At 41.2% G+C, this 25,302-nt stretch overlaps 2 protein-coding genes across 5 annotated transcripts in view; both read right to left on the reverse strand.

Annotated features, from left to right (window-relative positions):
- The window catches only part of LOC122996636 (protein quaking-like), a 31,188-nt gene extending 22,366 nt beyond the window's left edge, over positions 1-8,822 (reverse strand). For all 4 annotated transcript variants that reach the window (XM_044372230.1, XM_044372228.1, XM_044372227.1 and 1 more), the window contains exon 1: positions 8,235-8,822. In XM_044372230.1, coding sequence (XP_044228165.1) covers positions 8,235-8,376 — 142 coding nt within the window. In that variant the 5' untranslated portion in view covers positions 8,377-8,822. The remainder of the gene's footprint in view (positions 1-8,234) is intronic.
- A 9,682-nt stretch (positions 8,823-18,504) lies between these two features.
- LOC122996642 lies at positions 18,505-25,182 on the reverse strand. The gene is made up of 5 exons (XM_044372239.1): positions 24,980-25,182; positions 21,858-22,014; positions 20,006-20,358; positions 19,290-19,518; positions 18,505-19,214 (listed from the first exon to the last, which is right to left on the reverse strand). The coding sequence occupies exons 1-5, from the start codon at positions 25,034-25,036 to the stop codon at positions 19,093-19,095; spliced, it is 918 nt and encodes a 305-aa protein (XP_044228174.1). The 5' UTR covers positions 25,037-25,182; the 3' UTR covers positions 18,505-19,092.
- Between the last annotated feature and the right edge of the window lie 120 nt (positions 25,183-25,302).

Genomic DNA, 25,302 nt, shown 5'->3' on the forward strand with positions numbered 1-25,302 from the left:
GTTTTATTTCCTTCTTCTTCTCAGAGCTGCTGGGATCAATCAGTCTGACATTTGTCTTTTAACCTTTTAAAATAACGTCAGATAATCAATATTCTGGAGACCATTTTCATCTCTCTCTTCTTTTCATTCTTTATTCCCCCTATTCCACCTGTCTGGAGGTAATTAAACACACAATATGTAATTTCAGCCGCTAGACAATCAAAACAATAACAACAGACGGAGTGTGATGACGGTGTGAAGCAGCAAGGGATCATGGGAGTTGTTGTCTTCGTTGTTAAATAAGCAGCTTCAGCGGGATAGGATTACTCCAGTGTTCATCATTCAGGATGTTTTTACCCGCAGAGGTCTCGGACCCGGAGATTAAAATCGTTAAAAATACTAATTAAAGCTGTTTCACCGACGATGTACGGCGACCACCGGACGTCCGGTACGGGCTGTTAGCCGAGCTGCTGCTAACACTTGTTCGGTTTATTTCTCTTATAACTTTAGATCCTGACGTTCGGTTGGTTTCTACCGGGAGCCGAATTACCCGCAGAGGTCTCCTCCTCTCCAGAAACAAACGTACACGCAGATTAAAATCGTTAAAATACTAATTAAAGCTGTTTCACCTAAAAAAATCAGTGTTTCTCCGACGATGTTTGGTGACCACCGGACTTCCTGGAGGGGCTGTTAGCCGAGCTGCTGCTAACGTTTGTCCAGTTTATTTCTCTGATAACTTAAGATCCAGACGTCCAATGACTAAAATCCTTCTTCCGGCTAAAAGATATAGTTAAAAACCACCTAAATTTATCATGAAAATGTGTCTTAAAACTGAATAAAAGTCCATTTATAACAGTTTGTGTGGAACAACCACAACGCCGATGTATTATCTTGTATGTGTGTAAGTTACTCTTTGGTAGACGCCATTGTAGCGGACAAACACAGCGCCGCCGTATGCATCTGGTGCGTGTTTACTCTTTGGTAGAGGAGGTATGACGTCATCGACAGGCGACCAAATGAAACGGTCCGTTACTTTGATTAAATTACAGATTTCTCTGAGTTTGAAAATACACAACTCAACAACATATATAACACAGGTCTAGTTGTTTTTAGACATTTAATGTGTAATGATTACATATTATAAATTTAAAAGCACAGACTGGTAATATTAATAACAGACATTTAATTCTACACACACACACATTGAGGTTAATGTCTGGACGACCAGCAGGTTCACATTTCTGCTGAAATATTGGATCATTTGAACATTTATTGAAATGAAAGCATGTGAGAAGTTTAGAGGGAAAAATCACTATTTGGTGGAGCTGTTAACAACTCATAGACATGTGAAATGTGACCCCGACTACACACTGCTTTTTGTAAGACGTCAAAAGACAAAAAGGTTGGAAACCACTGGTTTCATCTTTAACAATGTGTTGTATTTTAAAAGCTTGTTATATTATCCATTGTGTCAAATCTTCATCTGAAAAGTAACTAAAGCTGTCAAATAAATGTAGTGGAGTAGAAAGTACAATATTTCCCTCTGAAATGTAGAAAGTAGCATCACATGGAAATACTCAAGTAAAGTACAAGAACCTCTAAACTGTACTTTAGTACAGCATTTGACTAAATGTACTTTCCACTACTGCAGCTGGATTTAGAGATTTAGGTGTAGATACTCTTTCATACATCGATGGTGAGGACGCCTTAATGCTGATGTTTCTGCAGCCAATCAGAGTGCAGGATTATCAGTGGGCGGAGTCAATAATATTCCTGAATGATGCTCGTCTGTCAGAGCGGCCAGGTCACGCTGTCCACAGTGTGTGTGTGTGTGTGTGTGTGTGTGTGTGTGTGTGTGTGTGTGTGTGTGTTCGGGCACTGATGATTAAACTGTCAGGGTGATTTATGAACGTTCTTATTACAACCTTTCCCCCCGATCACACACACACACACTCTATTCTTCTTTGTGATTCGTCAGCTTTCAAAAAGTCCTCCGTCCAATCAATTTCCTGCTCTGACCTGCAGGCCACACACACACACACACACACACACACACACACACACACACACACACACACAGAATCAGCTCATTTAGACCTACAGCAGGTAAAAACTATGTGATGACAGTCAGTCAGTGGGTTTGCAGCCCGTATATTCAGACGGACGTAACGAGGTGTGACGTCACCTGTCGGTTTCATTGGAGCCGGTTTGAAGCTCAGAGTTGCAGCTTCTGGTCGGTGGATAAATATTGTGACAATAGTGCGACTCAGTGTGAGTCCCTGAGAGCAGCAGGTGAGCCACCTGTCAATCACAGCTGTCAATCGACACCCACACAGCAGACATCAAAGCTGCTATAAGTCTTCAAATCTTATTAACGGAGTAATAATTTCCAAAATGACCAGCAGCACATTTATTAGAGGGTCTGAATTTAGAGACTGAGACCAGAATGACTCAATGAAAACAATGACTGACTCAGTATTTCTAGAGAGGAGTTGAGGCTTTTTGATTGGAGCAGATATATCACCTGATATCTGACGCCTCGATCATCAGGATCACATCATACACATCACTGCTGGAGGATAAATATGTTTTATGATGAGACAACTCTGTGGTTAATGTCTAGTCAGGTTAGGGAAACATCATGGTTTGGGTTAAAATAAGCACTTTCAGTTGGGGGGGGGCGACTGTGGTTTTTAAAGACAGCGTTGACTGTCGATAGGAAACAGGAAGTGAGCAGTGATCTCTGGTGTCAAAGTCTGATGTTAACAAGAGGGTCCAACCGCAGACCTCACAGACAGTAGAGTCCCCAGATGTGAGGTCATCACTTCCCTTAACAGCCTGTTTTTTAAATTTTACTAGACATGAAACAAGCAGGAAGCTCCGCGTCTGAAAAGTGAAGCCGATGTGGAAGTGACTTAAACCTGCGTTCTCTCTAACGGCCAGCAGGGGGCGACTCCTCCTCCATCTGATTGTATAGAAGTCTATGAGAAAATGATTCTACTTCTCTCTTGATTTATTACCTCAGTAAACTGTTTCCTGGTGAGTTTATGGTCTCAATCACTAGTTTCACGTCTTCTTCAACACAGCCTGATGTTCATTTGGTAAATTATGGTCCCATTTAGAGTAAAATAGACAATAAAGCAGCGTATGCTTTATATGCTTTAGGGCGTGGCTACGTTGTGATTGACAAGTCGCTACCACGGTGACAACGTTGATTACGTAACTATGGCATAACTATGGATGTATAAGGAGAACTGGATACGTCTCGTTCATTCCTATGAAAGTTACTCAGTGGCGTGTGAAGCAAAAAGAAAATCGACTTCCTGGTATGAAAGTACCCGGATCTGTCGCATCGTGCGGCCCATAGAGCGAGCGCACTAGTGACTTTCACTGACCGAGTCGGCTACTTCCTGTTTAGCCCTCCGGCTAACTTGAACGGGGATAAAACAACAAAAAGTCTTTGTGACGTTGTCATTACACGGTTTGGCCGTTATGTCAAATTTGCTTCAAAGCCCGGTGCTCTTCCTGTATCCAGTTCTCTTTATACATCCATGAGTGTAGCGCAGCCGTTTGAGTGTTTTCAGTTTATGAAGGTTAACACTTTGATCCTCTAAGGAGTCCAAGTTCAGTCTTTCCAGTAAGTACGTTTTGTTTTAATGGTTTTAAGCCTGTTTCTCACTAGTGAAAAAATTAGCATTAGCATTATCACAGTTAACCATAGACTATAAATGCACCGCGCTAACCAAGCTAGCAGCTAGCATTAGGGTTAGCTCCACCCTCTCTCGTCCAAATATGGTCACTTCTGGCTCCAAAAAATCAAACATGGCGACGGTCAAATCGCCAAACTCGAGGCTTCAGAACAGCAGTTTTACAGTTTGTCACGTTTCTCCACTCAAGAGTGATCATAATGTTTTTGTAAATAAACAGCTAAATATTTGTTGTCGTCGTTGTGCGCTATGTGTGAAAGATCCAACCTGGTTACATAACGTTCAGGTGAGAAGTTGACAGTTAAAATAATAAATCCACATGAATGAAAGTGAAAATATAAACTATTTGTGTTGTCAGTGATTGTGTTTGATTTTAATACTGTTGAACCTAAACACAATATAGAAATTAAAACATTTTCCAGCATTTTTTAACTCTTTTAACTTCTTTCTCAGGATGAAAAACGTAACGTTAATTCACTGACAAACACAAAATCAACAAGTTAATCATCACCAGCAGATCAGCTGACTGTTTAATGTTAGCATAAAGCTGAATCCTTCTCTATTATTGGCTATAAAGGTTTCTATCTGCCCAGCAACACCTGAACATTTCACTCTTTGGTTTTACTGTTAGCTTCTCATTCTGACCAAATAAGAGTTAAATTAACTGTAAATAAGAAGCCTGTTTGCTTTTATGCTTTTGTGGTAGAAAATGAAGTGAAGAACCTCACGTCTGGGGATGTTACTCTCTTCCTATTGGCTGACAGACTCAGGTGTGCGAGCCAATAGGAAGAGAGGTCTGCACAGTTTGTTGCTTCTCGATGTGAAAGAGCTCCTCCCTACCTGGACTTTATCGCTCTATAACAACAACTGTCATCAGGGGAGGACAGATCCTACTACTAATACTATTAATACTGGTACTACACACACACACACACACACACACACACACACACACACACACACAGATCCACCCCGCTGTGATAATAATGAGAAATGCCACAAATAAAACTGCCAGACAGCCTCTTCTGCTGGAGCCAGCCTGATATATGTTTCTGTGTGTGTGTGTGTGTGTGTGTGTGTGTGTGTGTGTGCGTGTGTGAGCGTGCATGTGTGTGTGCGTGCGTGTGTGTGTGTGAGCGTGCATGTGTGTGTGTGCGCGTCGAGCCAACAGAAGGAAGCTGAGAGTAGAGGAGGAGTAAAGACACCCGCGGCTGTCTGCATCCAATAATTTCTACAACATCTCTGAAACCGACAGTCGTGACATCATGCACACCTCACGCTGTGATTGGTCAGGTGTGTGAAGGTTCGTCACTTTTCAAAGAGCTAAAAGCAGCGACTGTCTTCAGGAGTGAGAGTCTGTGTATATAACCTGTCCTCTGTATGTCAGACAGCTGGTGACTGCGTCTTCCTGTGTGGACGTTCAGAACAACTTCAGCGCTTTTTAACGTTTGACGTCGTACAGATTTGATTCTTTTCTAAGAAACATCAGGTACAGTTGACCTGACGTGACCTCTGTGGTGTTCCTCTCAAATGTTCTCCACTTCCCAAAAAATGTCCTCGCTTTCTAAACATGTCCTGACTTAAAAAAATTGTCCCTGCTTTCTAAAAAGGTCCTCATGACCCAAAAAATGTCGTCACTTTCTAAAAATGTCCTGACTCCCAAAGTGTAAAACTCAAACCGGTCCTCACAAAGCTAGATGTACAAGTCCACACACACACACACACACACACACACACACACACACACACACACACACACACATTGTGTCTCTGGTGGTTTTACTGTCTGCAGAACTGAAACCATTACGGCAGGGACGCCAGCCAGAGGGAACTCTGGGTAAAATTGATTTTTCTTACACACACACACACACACACACACACACACACACACACACACACACACCCTTCTGCATTAATTAATTAGACGTATTAAGTGATGAATAGCTGCACTTAGTGTAATTGAGAGAGAGAGAGGTCAGAGAAATAAAGAGAAGAAGAAGAAGGAAACTGAGATGAAGACATTCAGATCAACAGAAGAAGAAGCTGAATATAATCATGATGCGTTCAGGCGCGGCTGGGAGACCGCAGCTGTTTGTTATTCTGTGACACACCTGAGCTCACCTGCCCTCCGACACGACACCAACCAAACTCTGAGCATTTAAGAGACGATGTGTCACATGTGGTCAGTGTTGTTGTTTTCTCAGATTTCCTCGTTAGTGTCTCGTTAGCGTCTCCACATGTCGCTGAGCAGCAGGTCAGGTGACCTCGGGGGGTTTCTGTCATTATAAACTGAATATTTCTGATTTATTTGGACTGTTGGTCACATTAAAGACATTATTCTTTTTACTGTTTTCTGATATTTTATAGTCTAAATGCCAGTTTTGATGTGTTTGGAGTTTATTTGTTTACATTGTTTATTTACTTTCTGTTGATGTTCATCTGCTGATTATTAAACTTTCACCTCAGCCTCCACAAACAGAATATATCACAAACCTGCTGAGCGCACACAATAAAAGAGAAGAAGAAGAATTAAAACGTTTAATGCATCTCGTTGTGTTTTGACTTGTTGTCTGTTTGTTTGTATTTGATCTGTTCTTATTGTTTAAAGTCACGACTGTTGTTTCTTAAAGAGATTCAAAGAAGACAGAAGTGATAACTGGTCCCAGTATGAACGATAACAAACCTGCAGATATCTGAAGAAATGGGAATATTTGAACAGAGATGTTATTGTTTTCTCCTCCTCAAAATCAATTAATAGATTAATCTATAAAATATTAAAATGAAAACAGTCTGACGTCTGATCATGTCTTTAGTACAAAATATTCCAAATATTCAGTTTATTATGAAAGAAAAGCAAAAATAATCTGAGATGTTTAATAAAGTGACGGCAGGAGGAGGTTTCGGTTTAAAGGACAATTTCACAATATTTCTCCTTTGGGCTCCAGACGGCTGGAATCCTTTAAGGTTTCATCACAATCACTATAGTTGCACGTTGGATTAATGAACTGATTGTTGCAGCTCTGATATTAAATTCAAACTATGAATAAAACTGTTTCTGCCGTGTGACAAACCAAGGTTTAAATGTTTAAATGAACAGATTCTGTGTCTTTAAGAAACAAGAAGCAGAGATATTTACTGCTTCACTACGTTTCAGAGGGAAATATTTAACATTTACATTAAATTTCATATAAAACATGAAGAGTTTCTACAACATGAAGTCTTTTATTGAGTCATTTTAGTCCAGAAAGTTTAGTTGTTGTTTTTTTTTTAATGTATAAATTGAAGAAATATTTTAGCGTCTGTTTTCAACTTGTTCCATCGCCGTCGTCTTTCAGACACAGACGACATGTTTAAACATTTAACACAAGAACATATAACGAAGACTTTTACTGAGAGTCATTCTCATTATAAACTCTGCTGATTATTTCTCTGAACGTCTTCAAACGTCTCATTTTATCCAAAACATAAGAATAAGAGTCTGACTGATATATCAGTCTCAGATATATCACCATATATCTGTATCAGCGTACATGTCTGATACAGTTATATAAGCTGCTTTTTATATATATTTGTTTTATATATTTATAATTATTAGTGTTTGATATTTGAGGGATTGTTGCATAAAAATCGATGTTGGAATTTCTTTACTCCCTGATATCAGCATCAACATCCAGTATTAGTGAAGCATAAAGACGTTTGTTCATTAACTGATGAAGAAGAGAAACAGCTGATCTTCTTCTTCATGTGTTGATGTATTTTTATCTGAATCAATTCACAGCTAATCACTACTTCATTGATCATTTGTTCTTCCGCCTCTCGTCACTAACAGGCCGTCCTGCACAGTGAGTACTTCAAGTACATTTTACTGATGGTACTGCAGTACTTTCACTGAAGTAAAGCAGCTGAATATTTCCTCCATCTGTGTTTCATCTGATGTGAATAAATGTGTCCAGTCAGACAGACAGACAGTTATAGAGACAGACAGACAGTTATAGAGACAGACAGTTATAGAGACAGACAGACAGTTATAGAGACAGACAGACAGACAGACAGACAGTTATAGAGACAGACAGACAGTTATAGAGACAGACAGTTATAGAGACAGACAGACAATTATAGACAGACAGACAGTTATACAGACAGACAGACAGTTATAGAGACAGACAGACAGACAGACAGTTATAGAGACAGACAGACAGTTATACAGACAGACAGACAGTTATACAGACAGACAGACAGACAGTTATACAGACAGACAGACAGTTATACAGACAGACAGACAGTTATAGAGACAGACAGACAGACAGACAGACAGTTATAGAGACAGACAGACAGTTATAGAGACAGACAGACAGACAGACAGTTATACAGACAGACAGACAGTTATAGAGACAGACAGTTATAGAGACAGACAGACAGTTATAGAGACAGACAGACAGACAGTTATAGAGACAGACAGTTAGTTATACAGACAGACAGACAGACAGTTATAGAGACAGACAGACAGTTATAGAGACAGACAGACAGACAGACAGGTGGGTGTCTCACCCTCGTCCAGCAGCCTCTCCAGATGCTGGAAGATGCCGCAGAAGTTGGGCAGACTGCTCATCAGCTTCTTGTCGTTCATGAGCTGCATCAGATAATCCGGACTGGGCCTGGGCTTCTCCTTCCCCTCCATCTCCCCCACCATGGTCCTCCACAAGTGCCCCAACACCGAGTCCCGCAGCCACACGGTGCCCAAATGAAGCGCACCTCCTCTGCGTGCGTGAGGGAAGATAAATCCACTTTTTAATCCCAAAAGTTTAAAAAAAAATAGACTTTGAGCTCTCCTCCCGCCGATAAATGGCTCCTGATCAGAGCAGAATCCGGTGTGACTCCAGGTGTTATTCCTCCAGAAGCTCCGGCTCTGCCCCCGGCTCTCTCCTGCAGAGCTCCCCGGCGCTCAGCGGCTGTCTGTCGGCGAGCAGCGGCCCCGTCCCTCCGCTCCGTCCGCCGGTCCTCCACACACACTCTCACACACTCAGCCTCACTCTGGCTGCCCGCTGCTGGAGGACCGAGTCAAGTTCAACACCGGCACCGGTGGGCTTCCGGCCCCAGCCTTCACAATAAGAGCAGGGGCGTTCAGAATAAAAGCATAATTACTACTTGCAAAATAAATGTCTTAATAAGTTTTAATAAATGTATCTTTAAATCTGAAAGAAATGCATGAATACTCTCAACAAGTCATTTGATTATTGTATTTCTTCCCTTTGGCACAGAAACAATATTGTATATTTATATTAAGAATAAGAAGAAATACATATTTTATTATTATTATTATTATTATTATTATTTATTTTACCACCACAACAACAACGTATCCGACTGGAGACACCCTGCAGCTCTGTTACCCACCAGGCTGATATCATATAAACATGTTTTATAATCTACCGTCGTGTGTTTTGGTGAAACAAATCTCACTGAAGCGATTGGTCATCAACGTCTGTTGTTGTGGTTAAATGTATTGATTATCTACTCAGGTACTGCAGGTGAGTTCAGCACGCTACCTGTCATCCACCGGTCCCCCTCTACCTGTGTGACTGTGTGGGGGCGTGGCCAATGTTTCAATGAGGCTGTAACAGTGAACCCTGAGAAAACCATTAAAGGGTTAATCTGTGAAAGAACTGAGGTGGATCAATAATTATTTGCATTAATCTGATAACATCCTGTTTAAACAAATGTCAAACTCAGAAAATAAAGTGAATAATTTTCCTTATTTTTATTTTTATGATCTTTCCTGACATATAATACTTTTATTTTGAAGGCAACATCACCTGACGTCCTGTCTGACTGCTGCAGCTCATACACACACACACACACACACACACACACACACACACACACACACACACACACTAACTGAGCGGCCAATCAGAGAGCAGTTTATGATTGGCTGGTTGTCAGAGGTCACAGCAGTTCAGCAAGATGTTCGACATGAGTTTTGTAGGACAATCTGCTGTCCAGCCAAAGTCCTGAGTCTTTATAACGCTGAACTCTGTCACTTAGTTCTCCATTTACAGCATCAAAGGTTTGAGTTCTCTTCTTGGAGTTTAGAACGAGCGTTGCCACATGTACGATAATTATCCTTCTGTACGATGTACTATCAATAATGCCAGGAGTCCCTCAATGTACGATCATTTCATCATTTTATGACACTTAGTAGTTTTAATCTTAGTCATTTCTTTTTCATTTTAATTAATTTCCTGACACAATCAGGATAGTAAAATACGGATCCTACCTCTGTGTTTACGAACCTCTTCTCATGTGACGTCTCTCCAGCCAATCATGCTTGTTGTGACGATGAATGTGACTCACGATAACGTTTTCGATGTTGGGACATTTTTATTTGAGTCCCGAAAGACTCAGCAATAGATTTGTAGGCAAAAAGTCCAAAAGTTGTTTGTCTCAATAAATAAGTGTTTTCTGAAATTACACATTTATTTGTTCTCTTAGTTATGACTCATGTACGATAATTTTCCTCAAAAATACAATAATTTTAAGCCTCTGGTACAATAGTTAAACACTTCCCATCTGGCTTTAAATCAAACAGAGAGGTCTGGAGGTCGGACTCTAACCTGGAGAAGGCCTGGTTGATTTGCAGTATACAAGATGGTGTCATCCGCATAGAAACAGATATTATTTATATATAGGGCAAATAGCAGGGGGCCTAATATTGATCCTTGGGGGACACCTTTATCAATAGTTTGGGTGCTTGAATCATCATACAGATAAACATCTGAGCGTCACATGGTACGTCAACCTGCACAAGATTCATACTGTTTGGAGTTTGATTGACAGATATGACATCACTCGTCCAGTTGGCTGCAGAAGGTTTTTTATTGTTGCTGCAGAAGAAGAAAACTTATAGACTTGATTTCTATAAGTTAGAAGCACATAAACATTATTTTCTCTGCATGCATCTGAGGACATTTATATTATATTGTTTATTGATCGACGGGTTCGACACAGTCTGGAACAGGTACTTTATCAAAAGGTTCATTAGTTTCTCGAGAATCAGTCCTGTGGTGGTTTGTGTATTTTCAGTGTTTCTGAGTTTATGAAGTGAAACATAAAAACAAACTGAGCTTTTCTACTTTAATGGATTCATTTGAAGATTTTACAGGATGATAAAAATCACATTAAATACAAACGATATAAAACATTTTCTTACAGATAAACAGACGTCTGTTAGAGGACGGAACACAGAGAGAGACTGTGTGTTTCCAGCCGTCAGTCTGAATAAAGCTTCTCACTTTAAATCTGCTGATAGAAACACTTTAATTGGCTTAATGGGTTTACTTCTCTTTCATATGGAAACAAGCCTCCCCCCCCCCCTCCTCCCCTCTCCTCCCCCAATGCCTGGGAGCCACGGAGGAGAAGAAAAGAAAAGAAGAGAAAAGAAAAGAAAAGGCATGAAAGAAGAGGAAAGGAAAGAGAGAGGGGGAGGAGGAGGAGGAGGGGGAGGAAGAATAAAAACACAACACTTCTTCTTCTGTTTTGTGATGTCAGTTTGGCTGAAAACTTGTTTCTCTGAGGAGAAATAGATCAGACTGAAAGAATGTTAAAACCAGGAGGAGAAGAGAGGAGGAGGAGAGGGGGAGGAGAGGAGAGGAGAGGAGAGGAGGAGGAGAGGAGAGGGGGAGGAGAGGAGGAGGAGAGGAGAGGGGGAGGAGAGGGGGAGGAGAGGAGAGGAAGAGAGGAGGAGGAGGAGAGGGGGAGGAGAGGAGAGGAGAGGAGGAGGAGAGGAAAGGGGGAGGAGAGGAGGAGGAGAGGAGAGGGGGAGGAGAGGAGGAGGAGAGGAGAGGAGGAGGAGGAGAGGAAGAGGAGGAGAGGAGAGGAAGAGAGGAGGAGGAGGAGGAGGAGGAGACGAGACGAGACGAGAGGAAGAGGAGAAATAGATCAGACTGAAAGAATGTTAAAACCAGGAGGAGAGGAGAGGAGGAGGAGGAGGAGGAGGAGGAGGAGGAGAGGGGGAGGAGGAGAAGGAGGAGAGGAGAGGAGAGGGGGAAGAGGAGAGAGGAGAGGAAGAGGAGAGAGGAGAGGAGAGGAGAGGGGGAGGAGGAGGAGAGGAGAGGAGAGGAGGCTGAGTCCTGAGCGTTTTGTTTATTTGTAGTTTTGTTTATTTGTTGTTGGATGTTTTGTAGTTTTGTAGTTTGACAGTTTTGTAGTTTTGTTTATTTGTTGTTTTGTTTATTTGTTGTTGGGTGTTTTGTAGTTTTTACTACATGCTGTCTGAGCGTTTTGTAGTTTTGTTTATTTGTAGTTTTGTAGTTGGATGTTTTGTTGTTTTGTTTATTTGTTGTTGGATGTTTTGTAGTTTTGTTTATTTGTTGTTGGATGTTTTGTAGTTTTGTTTATTTGTTGTTGGGTGTTTTGTAGTTTTTACTACCTGCTGTCTGAGCGTTTTGTAGTTTCATGGTCTTGTTGTTTTGGAGTTATTATTCTGAAGAACATTTATTACTTCAGTACTTTTACTGAAGTAGAACTTGTAGTAGAATGCTTTACTTGTAACTTGTACTTGAGTTTCTTTGCAGTACTGTGCGGGTACTTTTACTTCCAGTAAAGGATCTGAGTATTTCTTCCAACACAGATTAGAAGTACAAACTGCAGGAGCTATCGTTGCTAATGACTAATGTTTATCAGACACTTTACTGTCTGTTGGATTCATTCAGCTAAACAATCTGAACTTTGTTAGTTTGACAAGAAAAAACACACACACACACACACACACTCACACACACACTCACACACACACACACACACACACACACACACACACACACACACACACTCACACACACACACACACACACACACAGTTGAACAGTTGTTGTTTGTCAGAGATAACTGCTTCTTTGTTTCTGACTGAACTGTAAAAAAATCCTCCGTCGTAACAAGTCGTTCAGTGTCGACTTCAACTTTCAGTTTCATGTCACATGACTCCGTCAGGTGACTGCAGGTGTGTTGATTCCTCATCAGTGTGTTCAGGTGCTGGAGTCTGTTCATGGAAAGGAAGGGGAAGCAGGATCAGTAACAAGATAACTTCAGGTGTTTAAATCGCTTTTCTCGGCTCGAGGAAAGTTTTAAAAATATAAAAAATCCATGGATCAAAAATGTACAGTTTTACGTGTGTCTCTTTAATAACGGTGGTCTATGGGGGATTTTTCGCTGCAGTACTGCGAGTGACCACACCAGCGGCGGCGGCGGCGTATCCAGCTCTTACTATACATCCATGTTTTAATGATGTCATCTTGTTGTGTCCTCTCCCTCTGCAACGCTTTACTGGGACTGACTGGAGAATTAGCGCCACCAGCTGTTTATCTCCTAATAGTCACACAACAGGAGTGGATGGAAACAAACACTTTCTTTTGATTATTTTCTGGAAATTCAGTAAAAAAAAAAAAAAATTGGATTCAGTTGGATGCAGATTTATACGTAAAATAAACAGATAAAATCTTTATGGAGTTTCTTTTCAGCTGCAGATATCTAGTCTAGAAGTGAAATATCTTTGATGTGTGAGCGGTTTGTCTCATCGCGATGCTGAACTTCAGAAGAATCTCTGGAACGACTGCCTCTCTCCGCCCACTCTGCGCTCTGATTGGTGGGAACAAACGACATCACTGTTCACGGAGTCATGTGACCTCCAGACAACCCTCAGACAACCTTCAGACTGAGAAAGGTCTCATTAACATTTGCCTTCAGCACTGATCCCACATCAGCTTACAGACTGAACCACATGTTTAGTTGAGGATGCTGCCTGTTAGTTAGTTAGCTAATGCTAAGCTAACAGAGTTTGTTACTGCTACCTGAGGCGCTTGTTCAGGTCGTCCTCTCAACTCTCATTGGTAGAAATATGATCACATGATCCTGTTTAAAGTGTGACAGTCATTTATTTCCCCCCATATCTCTAAGAAAGGGAAGACACGTAGCATACCGCTGATGCCAGATCAATGAACGTCACTTTAAAAAGATGATAAGTAATATAATTCCCCTATTTATCATTTATAATCAGTGTTTAAACATTTAACTGTTTATAACACTATAATGCAGTTATAAGCAGATATAAAGACATTTTAAGAGTTTGTTAATGTTCAGTATTTATTATAACTTCTCCTATGAAGACATATTTTATATTATTACAGCTGTGTGTTACAATATTGTCATTAAAACACTTCTATATGTCCACAGGAGGAGTTGATCAATACATTAATAAACACTTATATCTGCTAACAGCTACTTTACAATTAGTTATAAACTATTTATTAACTGTTTATAGACTGATTATTAATTATAACAAAAAGGGGGTTGAAGTAAAACAACTTTATTTGTGCAGTGTGTGTGTGTGTGTGTGTGTGTGTGTGTGTGTGTGTGTGTGTGTGTTCAGATCAGCTGACTGTGTGTGTTGGATCATTGTCCTCCATCAGACAAAAGAACAAACGGAGACGTTTCCTCTGAGGAACAAACATCCTTCTGTCTGCAGGAGGAGAGAGTGACCTTTGACCTTTAACCGATCCTTTAATAGTACAACGTACATCTCAGTTACATCAAAATCATGAATCATGCAACAATAAAATAAATAATATCTAACATCCATCACAGTTTTTTTTTCTTTCTCCTGAGCTACAGAACATCTCAAACTCCTCAAATACACAACACACATATTCCTGCAGGTCTGACGTCACTTTATAAAATATAAACTCTACTTTCAGATGAGCAAACCTTCTCATTTGTCCACAGAGCAGTAGATACATCAGGATTTAAATGCAGTACTTGCAGTACAGTATTTTTACACTGTAGTATTGGTACTTGTACTCCGTTAAAGTATCCGAGTACTTCCTCCTGTCTGTGATGGATGGGTGGGGTCCTGGGAAAGGTCCCGGGCTGGTTTCAGGTCAGTTTGAACTGAGCCGAGCTGATCCGAGCCATGCAGGCTAATGAACCACAAATCAACCTGAGAGACAAACCACAGAAGAAGAAGCTTTTGTTGTGCTGGGTATTTAATTAAAGGAATGGTTCACCCAAAATGAAAGTGCTGTCACGTAAAGAGGAGCAGCAACCCCCTTCCTCCTCCTCCTCCTCCTCCTCCTCTTCCTCTTCTCCTCCTCCTCCTCTCCTCCTCCTCCTCCTCCTCCTCTTCCTCTTCTCCTCCTCCTCCTCTTCTCCTCCTCCTCCTGCAGCTTCCTGCTGATGGTTGAAACTCTGAAACTGCTCTCAGATCAGTTTGGCTGAAGGACTTTAGAGAAGTTAATGTTTTTATGAACGTCATGTTTTATTCCTCCTCTACTCTTCCTCGCCTCTCCTCCTCTCTCCTCTTCATCACCCCACCTCCTCTCCTCTCTACTCTTCCTCTCCTCTTTTTTAAACTTTCTCCCACAGTAGAGTCCAGATTTTTGAGGAGATCTGGATCTAGTGTGGGATGTTTGGGTTGAGTCCAGACCTCCGTGTTGTATGAAAGGAGAGGTCGGACCCCTCCCCTCTCCTCCCCCCCCCACCCCCCTCCTCCCCTCTCCTCCACTCCTCTTCCCCCCCTCCTCTCCCACCGCCTGGTGTCTTTGTCTCTGTCCTTGGCAGTCTCCGCAAGTCCTCAGAGCGTCATTCAAGAGGAAAGAATAGCAGATTGTCTTCATTAAGGAGGACGCCTTGTTTCAGGAAGTCCAGGCCGGGAGGAGGGGGGAGGAGGGGGAGGGGGGTTACAGAGGGGAGGGGGGAGACAGAGAGAGGAGGAGGTGAAGCAGAATGTCAAAGCTACTGAGTCTTTTGTGTCGGGTGTTTTCCGCCTGGCGACAGCTGATTCAAATTCAAATAAGATTCTGAATGGACGGTTCACACTTTACATTCCAACACACACACACACACACACACACACACACACACACACACACACACACACACACACACACACACACACACACACACACACACACACAGCTTATTCACACAGAGAGATGAAGCTGAGAGAGTGATGTCATTCCTGGAGGAGGTGTGAAGCTCAGAGAGGAAGAAAAGTTTTTATTCACATCAGATCTGCTGCACATTCAACTTCATGTTTCTTAACTTTTCTTCTTTTATTAACATTATTATTATTATTTATTATTATTATTATTATCATCATTATTACAGAATCAACAGGATGAAATAAATACGACTCAAACAGGATTTCATGTCACATAAAAATGTAGGAACACGACAGATACGATCACAGACTGTCCAAAGTTCAGCTTCAGCTGCTTCGTCTTCTTCACTTCATCTGCCTCCATGCTGGCTGTGAACTCTGATACAAACACAATAAAACACAGTAGACCAGCGAACGCACCCCGAACACCCCGAACACCCCGAACACCCCGAACACTCCGAACACTCCGTCATGCAAGACACCAAAAAACAAGTCTCTTTGTTTGAATCTCTGTGTGGTGGTTTTGAGATTCTCTGTGGTGGTTTTGCGTGTCTTTGGTAGTTTTGAGTCTTTATGGTGGTTTTGAGTCTCTGTGGTGGTTTTGAGTTTCTTTGTGGTGGTTTTGAGTTTCTTTGTGGTGGTTTTGAGTCTCTTTGTGGTGGTTTGGAGTTTTTGTGGTGGTTTTGAGTCTCTTTGTGGTGGTTTTGAGTCTCTTTGTGGTGGTTTTGAGTCTCTTTGTGGTGGTTTTGCGTTTCTTTGTGGTGGTTTTGAGTCTCTTTGTGGTGGTTTTGAGTTTCTTTGTGGTGGTTTTGAGTTTCTTTGTGGTGGTTTGGAGTTTTTGTGGTGGTTTTGAGTCTCTTTGTGGTGGTTTTGAGTTTCTTTGTGGTGGTTTTGAGTCTCTTTGTGGTGGTTTTGCGTTTCTTTGTGGTGGTTTTGAGTCTCTTTGTGGTGGTTTTGAGTTTGTTTGTGGTGGTTTTGAGTCTCTTTGTGGTGGTTTTGCGTTTCTTTGTGGTGGTTTTGAGTCTCTGTGGTGGTTTTGAATCTCTTTGTGGTGGTTTTGAGTTTCTTTGTGGTGGTTTTGAGTCTCTTTGTGGTGGTTTTGCGTTTCTTTGTGGTGGTTTTGAGTCTCTTTGTGGTGGTTTTGAGTTTCTTTGTGGTGGTTTTGAGTCTCTGTGGTGGTTTTGAATCTCTTTGTGATGGTTTGGAGTCTCTTTGTGGTGGTTTGGAGACTCTGTGGTGGTTTTGAATCTCTTTGTGGTGGTTTGGAGTCTCTTTGTGGTGGTTTGGAGTCTCTTCGTGGTGGTTTTGAGTCTCTTCGTGTTGGTTTTGACTCTTTGTGGTGGTTTTGAGTTTCTTTGTGGTGGTTTTGAGTCTCTTTGTGGTGGTTCTGAGACTTTTTGTGGTGGTTTTGAGTCTCTGTGGTTGTGTTGAATCTCTTTGTGGTGGTTTTGAGACTCTGTGGTGGTGTTGAGACTCTTTGTGGTGGTTTGGAGTCTCTTTGTGGTGGTTTTGAGTCTCTATGGTTGCGTTGAATCTCTTTGTGGTGGTTTTGAGTCTCTGTGGTGGTTTTGAGTTTCTTTGTGGTGGTTTTGAGTCTCTTTGTGGTGGTTTTGAGTCTCTGTGGTTGTGTTGAATCTCTTTGTGGTGGTTTTGAGACTTTGTGGTAGTTCTGAATCTCTTTGTGGTGGTATTGAGTCTCTTTGTCGTGGTTTTGAGACTCTGTGGTAGTTCTGAATCTCTTTGTGGTGGTTTTGAGTCTCTTTATGGTGGTTTTGAATCTCTGGTAGTTTAGAATCTCTTTGTTATGGTTTTGAATCTCTTCATGGTGGTTTTGAGGCTCTTTGTGGTGGTTTTGAGTCTCTTTGTGGTGGTTTTGAGACTCTGTGGTAGTTCTGAATCTCTTTGTGGTGGTTTTGAGTTTCTTTGTGGTGGTTTTGAGTCTCTTTGTGGTGGTTTTGCGTTTCTTTGTGGTGGTTTTGAGTCTCTTTGTGGTGGTTTTGAGTTTCTTTGTGGTGGTTTTGAGTCTCTGTGGTGGTTTTGAATCTCTTTGTGATGGTTTGAAGTCTCTTTGTGGTGGTTTGGAGACTCTGTGGTGGTTTTGAATCTCTTTGTGGTGGTTTGGAGTCTCTTTGTGGTGGTTTTGCGTTTCTTTGTGGTGGTTTTGAGTCTCTGTGGTGGTTTTGAATCTCTTTGTGGTGGTTTTGAGTTTCTTTGTGGTGGTTTTGAGTCTCTTTGTGGTGGTTTTGCGTTTCTTTGTGGTGGTTTTGAGTCTCTTTGTGGTGGTTTTGAGTTTCTTTGTGGTGGTTTTGAGTCTCTGTGGTGGTTTTGAATCTCTTTGTGATGGTTTGGAGTCTCTTTGTGGTGGTTTGGAGACTCTGTGGTGGTTTTGAATCTCTTTGTGGTGGTTTGGAGTCTCTTTGTGGTGGTTTGGAGTCTCTTTGTGGTGGTTTTGAGTCTCTTCGTGTTGGTTTTGAGTCTTTGTGGTGGTTTTGAGTTTCTTTGTGGTGGTTTTGAGTCTCTTTGTGGTGGTTCTGAGACTTTTTGTGGTGGTTTTGAGTCTCTGTGGTTGTGTTGAATCTCTTTGTGGTGGTTTTGAGACTCTGTGGTGGTGTTGAGACTCTTTGTGGTGGTTTGGAGTCTCTTTGTGGTGGTTTTGAGTCTCTATGGTTGCGTTGAATCTCTTTGTGGTGGTTTTGAGTCTCTGTGGTGGTTTTGAGTTTCTTTGTGGTGGTTTTGAGTCTCTTTGTGGTGGTTTTGAGTCTCTGTGGTTGTGTTGAATCTCTTTGTGGTGGTTTTGAGACTTTGTGGTAGTTCTGAATCTCTTTGTGGTGGTTTTGAGTCTCTGTGGTTGTGTTGAATCTCTTTGTGGTGGTTTTGAGACTTTGTGGTAGTTCTGAATCTCTTCATGGTGGTTTTGAGGCTCTTTGTGGTGGTTTTGAGTCTCTTTGTGGTGGTTTTGAGACTCTGTGGTAGTTCTGAATCTCTTTGTGGTGGTTTTGAGTCCCTTTCTGGTGGTTTTGCATCCCTGGAGTTGCGTTGGAACTGACTTTCCAACAAGAAATGTTAACAGTCACATCAAACAGAGGTTCTGGTCCAGGAGCCCTAACCCCTTGGGGCCCCTGGTTCAGAGCCCAGTAGACCTGTTCAGATGAACCTCCATGAGTAGAGTCCACCAGTTTCTATCAGCTGATCTGTGAACATAACTTCAAGGCCAATGAAGGAGGAGACGCAGTGCTTAACAGTCAGACAGTTCACTGTGTCGTTACGGCAACGCACAGCCGTCCAACTGGTCACTATGGCAACAGAGCTGCTGACTCAGTGAACCAGACCTGAATAAAACTGAACAGTGGTTGAAATCAAACCATCCTTCTCTCTGACAGCTGCTCATTGGTCCAGCAGCTCCAGACTGCTGTGTTCTTATTGGACAAATCAGGTTTTTTGTTGGTGTAGTAGGCAGAGCCGTGTGGCCATGCGTCAGAGGAACCGCGGGTCACGATTGGCTCTCCGGGAGCGAAACCGGATCTCAGACAGTTTGGAGTTGATGCCGGAGCCGATGACACCTTTTTTGGCGAGAGGAAACCGAGCCAAGATGGCGTCTGAAAAGAGAGGATGACTGTTACAGAGAAAACGGACAGATTAAAGGAACATTCTGCAGAGTTCTCAAAACCTACTGAAGATGGCGTTGATCTTGTGCGGGTCAAGTGCACTGCGTTGTGGTTGGAAGGCGGGCCGGCGGCTCCGCCCCCCTCGCAGGTTACTATTCATCAGCGTGTTCATATCAAACACGCCCAGCAGCAGCGTCCGTGCCATCGCTGTGGGAGACTGCGCTTGATTGGCTGCCTGCCACGAACGGACATCACAGAGAACACCAGAGCCCGGATACACCTCAACCTGGCTCACCTGGACACACAGAGCAGGTTAATGAAACAGTTAACGAGCTGTTAACAAGCTTTCTAAACAGGATAAACCAGATCCAAGGAAGTTAACCCAGACCAGATCAGGTTATTCTAAACCAATTCAGAGTAACTCTGATCTAAAGCACATATAGTTAAAACCAGATCAGATTCATTCAGATTTAATTCAGACCAGTTCACAGTATCTAAACTGGATCAGATTAAACCAGATTCAGTGTAAACTGGATCAGGTCCAGTGTAAACCGGATCAGTTCCAGTGTAAACCAGATCAGGTCCAGTATACACTGGATCAGGTCCAGTATAAACCAAACGAGGTCCACTGTACACTAAATCAGGTCCTGTATAAACCAGATCAGGTCCAGTGTAAACCAGATCACATCCAGTATAAACCAGACCAGGTCCAATGTAAACTAGATCAGGCCCAGTGCATACTGAATCAGGTCCAGTGTAAACCGGATCAGACATGTTCTCACATGGTCGTTGGCATCCCCGGCGGTGCACTGGCTCTCAGAGCAGCTCCTCCTCAGCTCCTCCATGTCAGTCTGGCTGCAGAGCGGAGCCTCCTCCCCCATGTGGTCCGGTCCTCCTGGCCCCCCCTCGTCCTCGGAGCCCAGCGGGCCGCAGAACTCCGACATGCTGAGATCGTCTGGTCCCAGCGGAGGGACCTGAACCAGGGGGCTGAAGTCTCCGTCCTGATTGGTCGCTGTGTAGTGGTGATGCGAGTATGGGGCATAGCTGTCGCTCCTGCCTGTTGCCGTGGAGACGGAATGAGGACTGTTGACCTGGCCCAACGTCTGCCACATGGTGGACAGGAGCCCAGGGATTTCTGGGAAATGTAGTGAAAATAAATGTTGCACAATTCAACTAGATCAGATTAACCTAGATCAGACAAATTTAAACAAGATTAAATTAAACCAAATCAGATCAAAGGCAAATCAAATCAGACTTGTTTAATCCAGACCAGATAAACTGAATCCAGATCATATTAAACCAGATTACTTTAAACCAGATCAGATTAAACCTGATCTGATCAGATAAATTTAAACCAGATTAAATGAAACCCAATGAGATCAGGTTAAAACAGATCAGACTACCTACATACATACAATGCAATACATTTAATCCAGATCATATTGAACAAGATTACTTTAAACCAGATTAGTTTAAACAGATCAAACTAAACCACATCAGAACAGACTGAACCAGGTCAGATAGAAGTAAATCAGACTTGTTTAAACCAGTTCAGATTAAACTAGATCAGATTGGGTTAAAACAGACCAGGCTCGTTTAATCCAGACTATTTGAATCCAGATTAATCTAAACCAGATGAGAGTAAACCAGTTCAGATTAGGTTAATCGTGATTTGATCGTTTCTAACTCTTCTAAAGCGCTTATTCCCGCTCTGAGGAGCGAGAAGAAGTCTTTTATCGGCCAACACACCGCTTTATTGGATATCAGTTATTGATTGGACGCTGCAGCTGATCGGACTGATCTGATACGTCACAACATCACTGAGTGGAGACGGATTAAACTCATCTGTATCACTCCCAAGTTTTATATTTTATTTGTTTTCTGATTCATCATCTAGTTAAAAAATCTGCGTTAATTGTCGGTCTGATCAACAAAAGGAACCACAAACAACTTTTTGTTCATGATTCTTTTCATGATCTGTTATTTCCCTCGTTAACTTTTATTATGGATCAAATTATATTCAGACAGAGGAGCAGAGTCTGTCTGTCAGCAACAAACACATCACATGTCACAGTCACGTGTGAGGCTGAAATTCCTGAGCGTCAGGTTTGATATGAGTTACATCATTTCGATTTCCCTGAAACATTTAGCTTAATAAATCATTTACAGTGTTTATCAGAGACTCTGATCATATTCTGGATTATTAAATAATGAATTCACAATCAGAATATCAGTAAATATAGACGCAAATAATGAATAAATAATATAAACACAGTCTGTCAGTAGAAATGGTTCCTGTGCATCTGAGCAGGACACAGTATAAATACAGAGAGCAGGTTTTTATTCATGTGCAGGTGTTTGTTGAATAGGTAACAGACTGCAAACAGCTGCCAGCGGTGTCAGCTCAGCGCACGTGTGTGCCGACACAAACTCCATCAGAAGTTTCTACAGCTGTTAAAGCCGACTGTGATCAGCTGTCATCAGAGACTGACGTCGCTTCACGTGACGCTTCAGAGGAGAGGACGACTCATTTCTCTGAAAACATATTTACAGGTTTCCTCTCTCCTCGCATCTTCGATCCTCCTACTAAAGAAGATGTAAGTGAAGGAAACGTGGATGCGCCGCCGGACTCACCGTGGACCAACATGCTCTTCAGTCTCTGGTTCTCGGCCGACAGCTCCGCCTTCTCTCTCTCCAGCTCTCGGACCCGCGAGTGCAGAAAGTGAAGCTCAGAGGTCTGTGACGGCAGCAGGCCTGCCACACCTGTCACACCTGACTCCACCTTCACCACCTGCAGGAGGGAGGGATGGAGGGATGGAGGACAGTTACTCTCTTCACTCAGCAGTGATGACATCAGCTGAGGCTGACAGGTGGGATGAACATCATTAGTGTCTGATTCCAACTCAACTAGCGACTAGAGCTACAGATGTTTAACAGCTGGATCTCTTCACCAGCCTGTCAGAACTGAAGACTCGAAGACGCTTCGAGAACTGAGAGAAGTCTCTGACTGAACTTAAATTAAATTCTCCTTCACGTCTGTTTGATTTCTTCTTTCAGAGCTCCTGAAAACTCTTCTCTCCCCGAGGGCCCCGAGACCAAACTCACTCTGATAATCTGACATCTCGCTCATTAATATGCAAATGAAAAAATATGTTTAGTGGATCAGTCTCAGCTTGTTGTACGCTGAGCTGCAGAAAACATGCAGGTTGATGTTTGTTCTCACTTTGAATTTGAATGAAGCCGCTGAAGCTGAGAGTCAGACGCTGTTATCACGACTGATAACAGAACAAACACACAGGAAGTGTTTGTTCCTGCACCTGTTTTATTGTATTAATCGATCCATCTGCGCTATATATCACAAACACATACAAACCCATTAACAACAACATCAACCAACAACAGATGCTGCAAAAAACAAAAATGTAAACATACGGTACATCTATCATTTCTACAGGAATATAAAAGGAAATAAATAAACACATACAGATCAAACAAACAAACAAATCAGAGTCTGTGTAAAGGAAGGATTTATGGCTGCAAAAACACAGGTTTTAGCCAGAAATAAAAGAATTATTAACAGAGATTTGGTATCAAAAAGATTTTCTGAGCTATGGTTCAACTGTGTGAACTGTTTACCAGTCAGAGTGGATCACATGACCAAAAACAGGTGGGTGAACATACCTTTATGTGTTTGACATTTTGTTTTGTAGGTATTAAATAAGTCCTATGAAAACAAATATGTAAAACTTTTGTTCATCTTTAGAAACTGAAGAACATTTTGGAAAAATCCCTTTGATTCAATCTTCAGAACTAACTGTTACCACCTGTTCTTAATGAACCGGATGCTGGAAAAAGTCATATTCTACTGTAAAATAAACCTCCAGACGTATGAAAAATAATCTGTAACTGTCAGATCATTGTACTTAAGTGTATAAAACAGAAGAGAAACTAAAATTTCAGCAATTTTTCAGGCATTAAAACATGAAATAAAGCCTGTGAGGTTTCACAGACGGCCTGCAGCGCCTCCCACTGCTCACTGTGTCGAACTGCACGAACACGTGACGTCAGAGCAGAAGAAGATGTAAAAACTTTTTCTAATAATTACATATTTATTTTTGAATAGAATGATGTCAGTTGTTTCTAATTCTAGACAAACAGAAGCAGGATGTCGGTTCAACCAGCAGCAACATGAATGTCTGCAGTTATAAATGTTTCTATTATTATTATTATTACTTTTCCTTCAAGAAAACTCACATTTTCCTTCTAATTAAACCTGAGTTTAGGTTTTTAGTTAAAAGGTTACCTGAACATTTAATGAAAGTTCATTTTCTTTATACATTTGGGTCAATTTATTAGTACTTATTAGCATTTTATTTTATTTTTGTTTCCTCTCTGTTGTGTTTGAAATGTTGTTTTCTTCTTGTATTTTATTGTTATTTTACTGTTTTTATTCTTTTTGGCTGCAATTTTCTTAATGTTTCATGATATTTATGATATTATTTTTTAAAACCTTTTCTGTCTGTTTGTATGTTTCATGTTGGATTGAATCTGTGTTTCAGTTTGTGTACCGTGTGTGTTTAATCTGATTATTCTTAAATCCTGTAAAAAGATCAGACAGTTTGTATTATAAACTACTTTAGTGATGCAGCAACTATTTTGATAATCAATTAATTGTTTTGAGTAATTTTAAGTCCAAATTCTCTGATTCAGCTTCTTAAATGTGAATATTTTCTGGTTTCTTTAATCTCTGTGACAGTAAACTGAAGATCTTTGTGTTGTGGACAAAACAAAACATTTAATGACGTCATCTTGGAAACACTGATCAACATTTTTCACCATTTTCTGACATTTTATAGACCAAACAAATTGATTAATCGAGAAACTAACCGACAGATTAATTGATAATGATAATAATCGTTAGTCGCAGCTCTATGTGAAACAGCCTGATGAGGATCTGCAGCTGCAGGTGTTAAAACCTCTTCAGCTTGGCTTTGATTAAGAATGATTTATAAACATTATTTACTTTATTTTATTCACTTATTTTATTGTCTTCATGTTGTTAAATGAAATGACAGTGTCTTAAGATGTATTTCATACTGTTTTCTGTTTGTCTTATTATCAGTTTGTATGAAAGATGCTGTACAAATAAGATAGACAGATACATAAATAATAATATTAGAAAATATTTAAAAATAATAATGATAAATAATAATAAATGTCTAATGTAAGCAAGTCCTGAAGCTTATTCCACCTGTGAGGATCATAATAGATAAATGCAGTTTTATATTCATATAAAGGATTTTCATAATGTATTCTTGTGAACGAGTGTATATTGCTAAGCCTTTAAAAGTGATGATTAATAAAATGGTGGCTTATTTAGGATTAGCTTTATTCAAAAATAAATAAATAAATAAATAAAATAAAAATAAATAAATAAAAGACAGTGTTGTTCCCTTCGACTGGTAAGTAAAGTAAAAACAGTTCATATTAATATTCTGTATTATAATGACTGCAGCAGAGTCTGTTCATATAAACTCGTTGCTGCTGAATATATTAATGATGTATGACGTGTAAACTGTAAAAATCCTCCTGAATATCAGACATTAACACCCCTCCTGTATATAAACTGTACGTATAAATACTGTATATGTGTATATATATACTGTATGTATATATACTGTATGTATATATACTGTATGTATGTACCGACACACTGCAGCTGTATGACAGGTTATCATATGACAGGTTTGTCTCACCGTCCCGCCGCCGCTGTGTATCCGCTGCAGGACGCTGCTGTCCGGACTCTCCGTCATCTGGAGACACCGGAGACACTACCGGAGGAATAACGGGACTTCAATGTCGGAGTAAACCCGGTAATCTGCCGCTCGCAAAAAAAACCCCACACACACACACACAAAGAAAAAATGAAAAACAAATTAAAATTCATAAATACCTCCACTTCCGCTGCCGCTCCGTGACGTCACCCCTGCGTCAGCTCGCTGTAGTTCACGTTGTTCTTCGTGATTTTGTTGTTGTAGTTCTTACATGCGTTTGTGGGTTTTTTTTTAATGTATTCGTC

The sequence above is a fragment of the Thunnus albacares genome, chromosome 14 (assembly GCF_914725855.1).
Source record: "Thunnus albacares chromosome 14, fThuAlb1.1, whole genome shotgun sequence".
NCBI lineage: Eukaryota > Metazoa > Chordata > Actinopteri > Scombriformes > Scombridae > Thunnus > Thunnus albacares.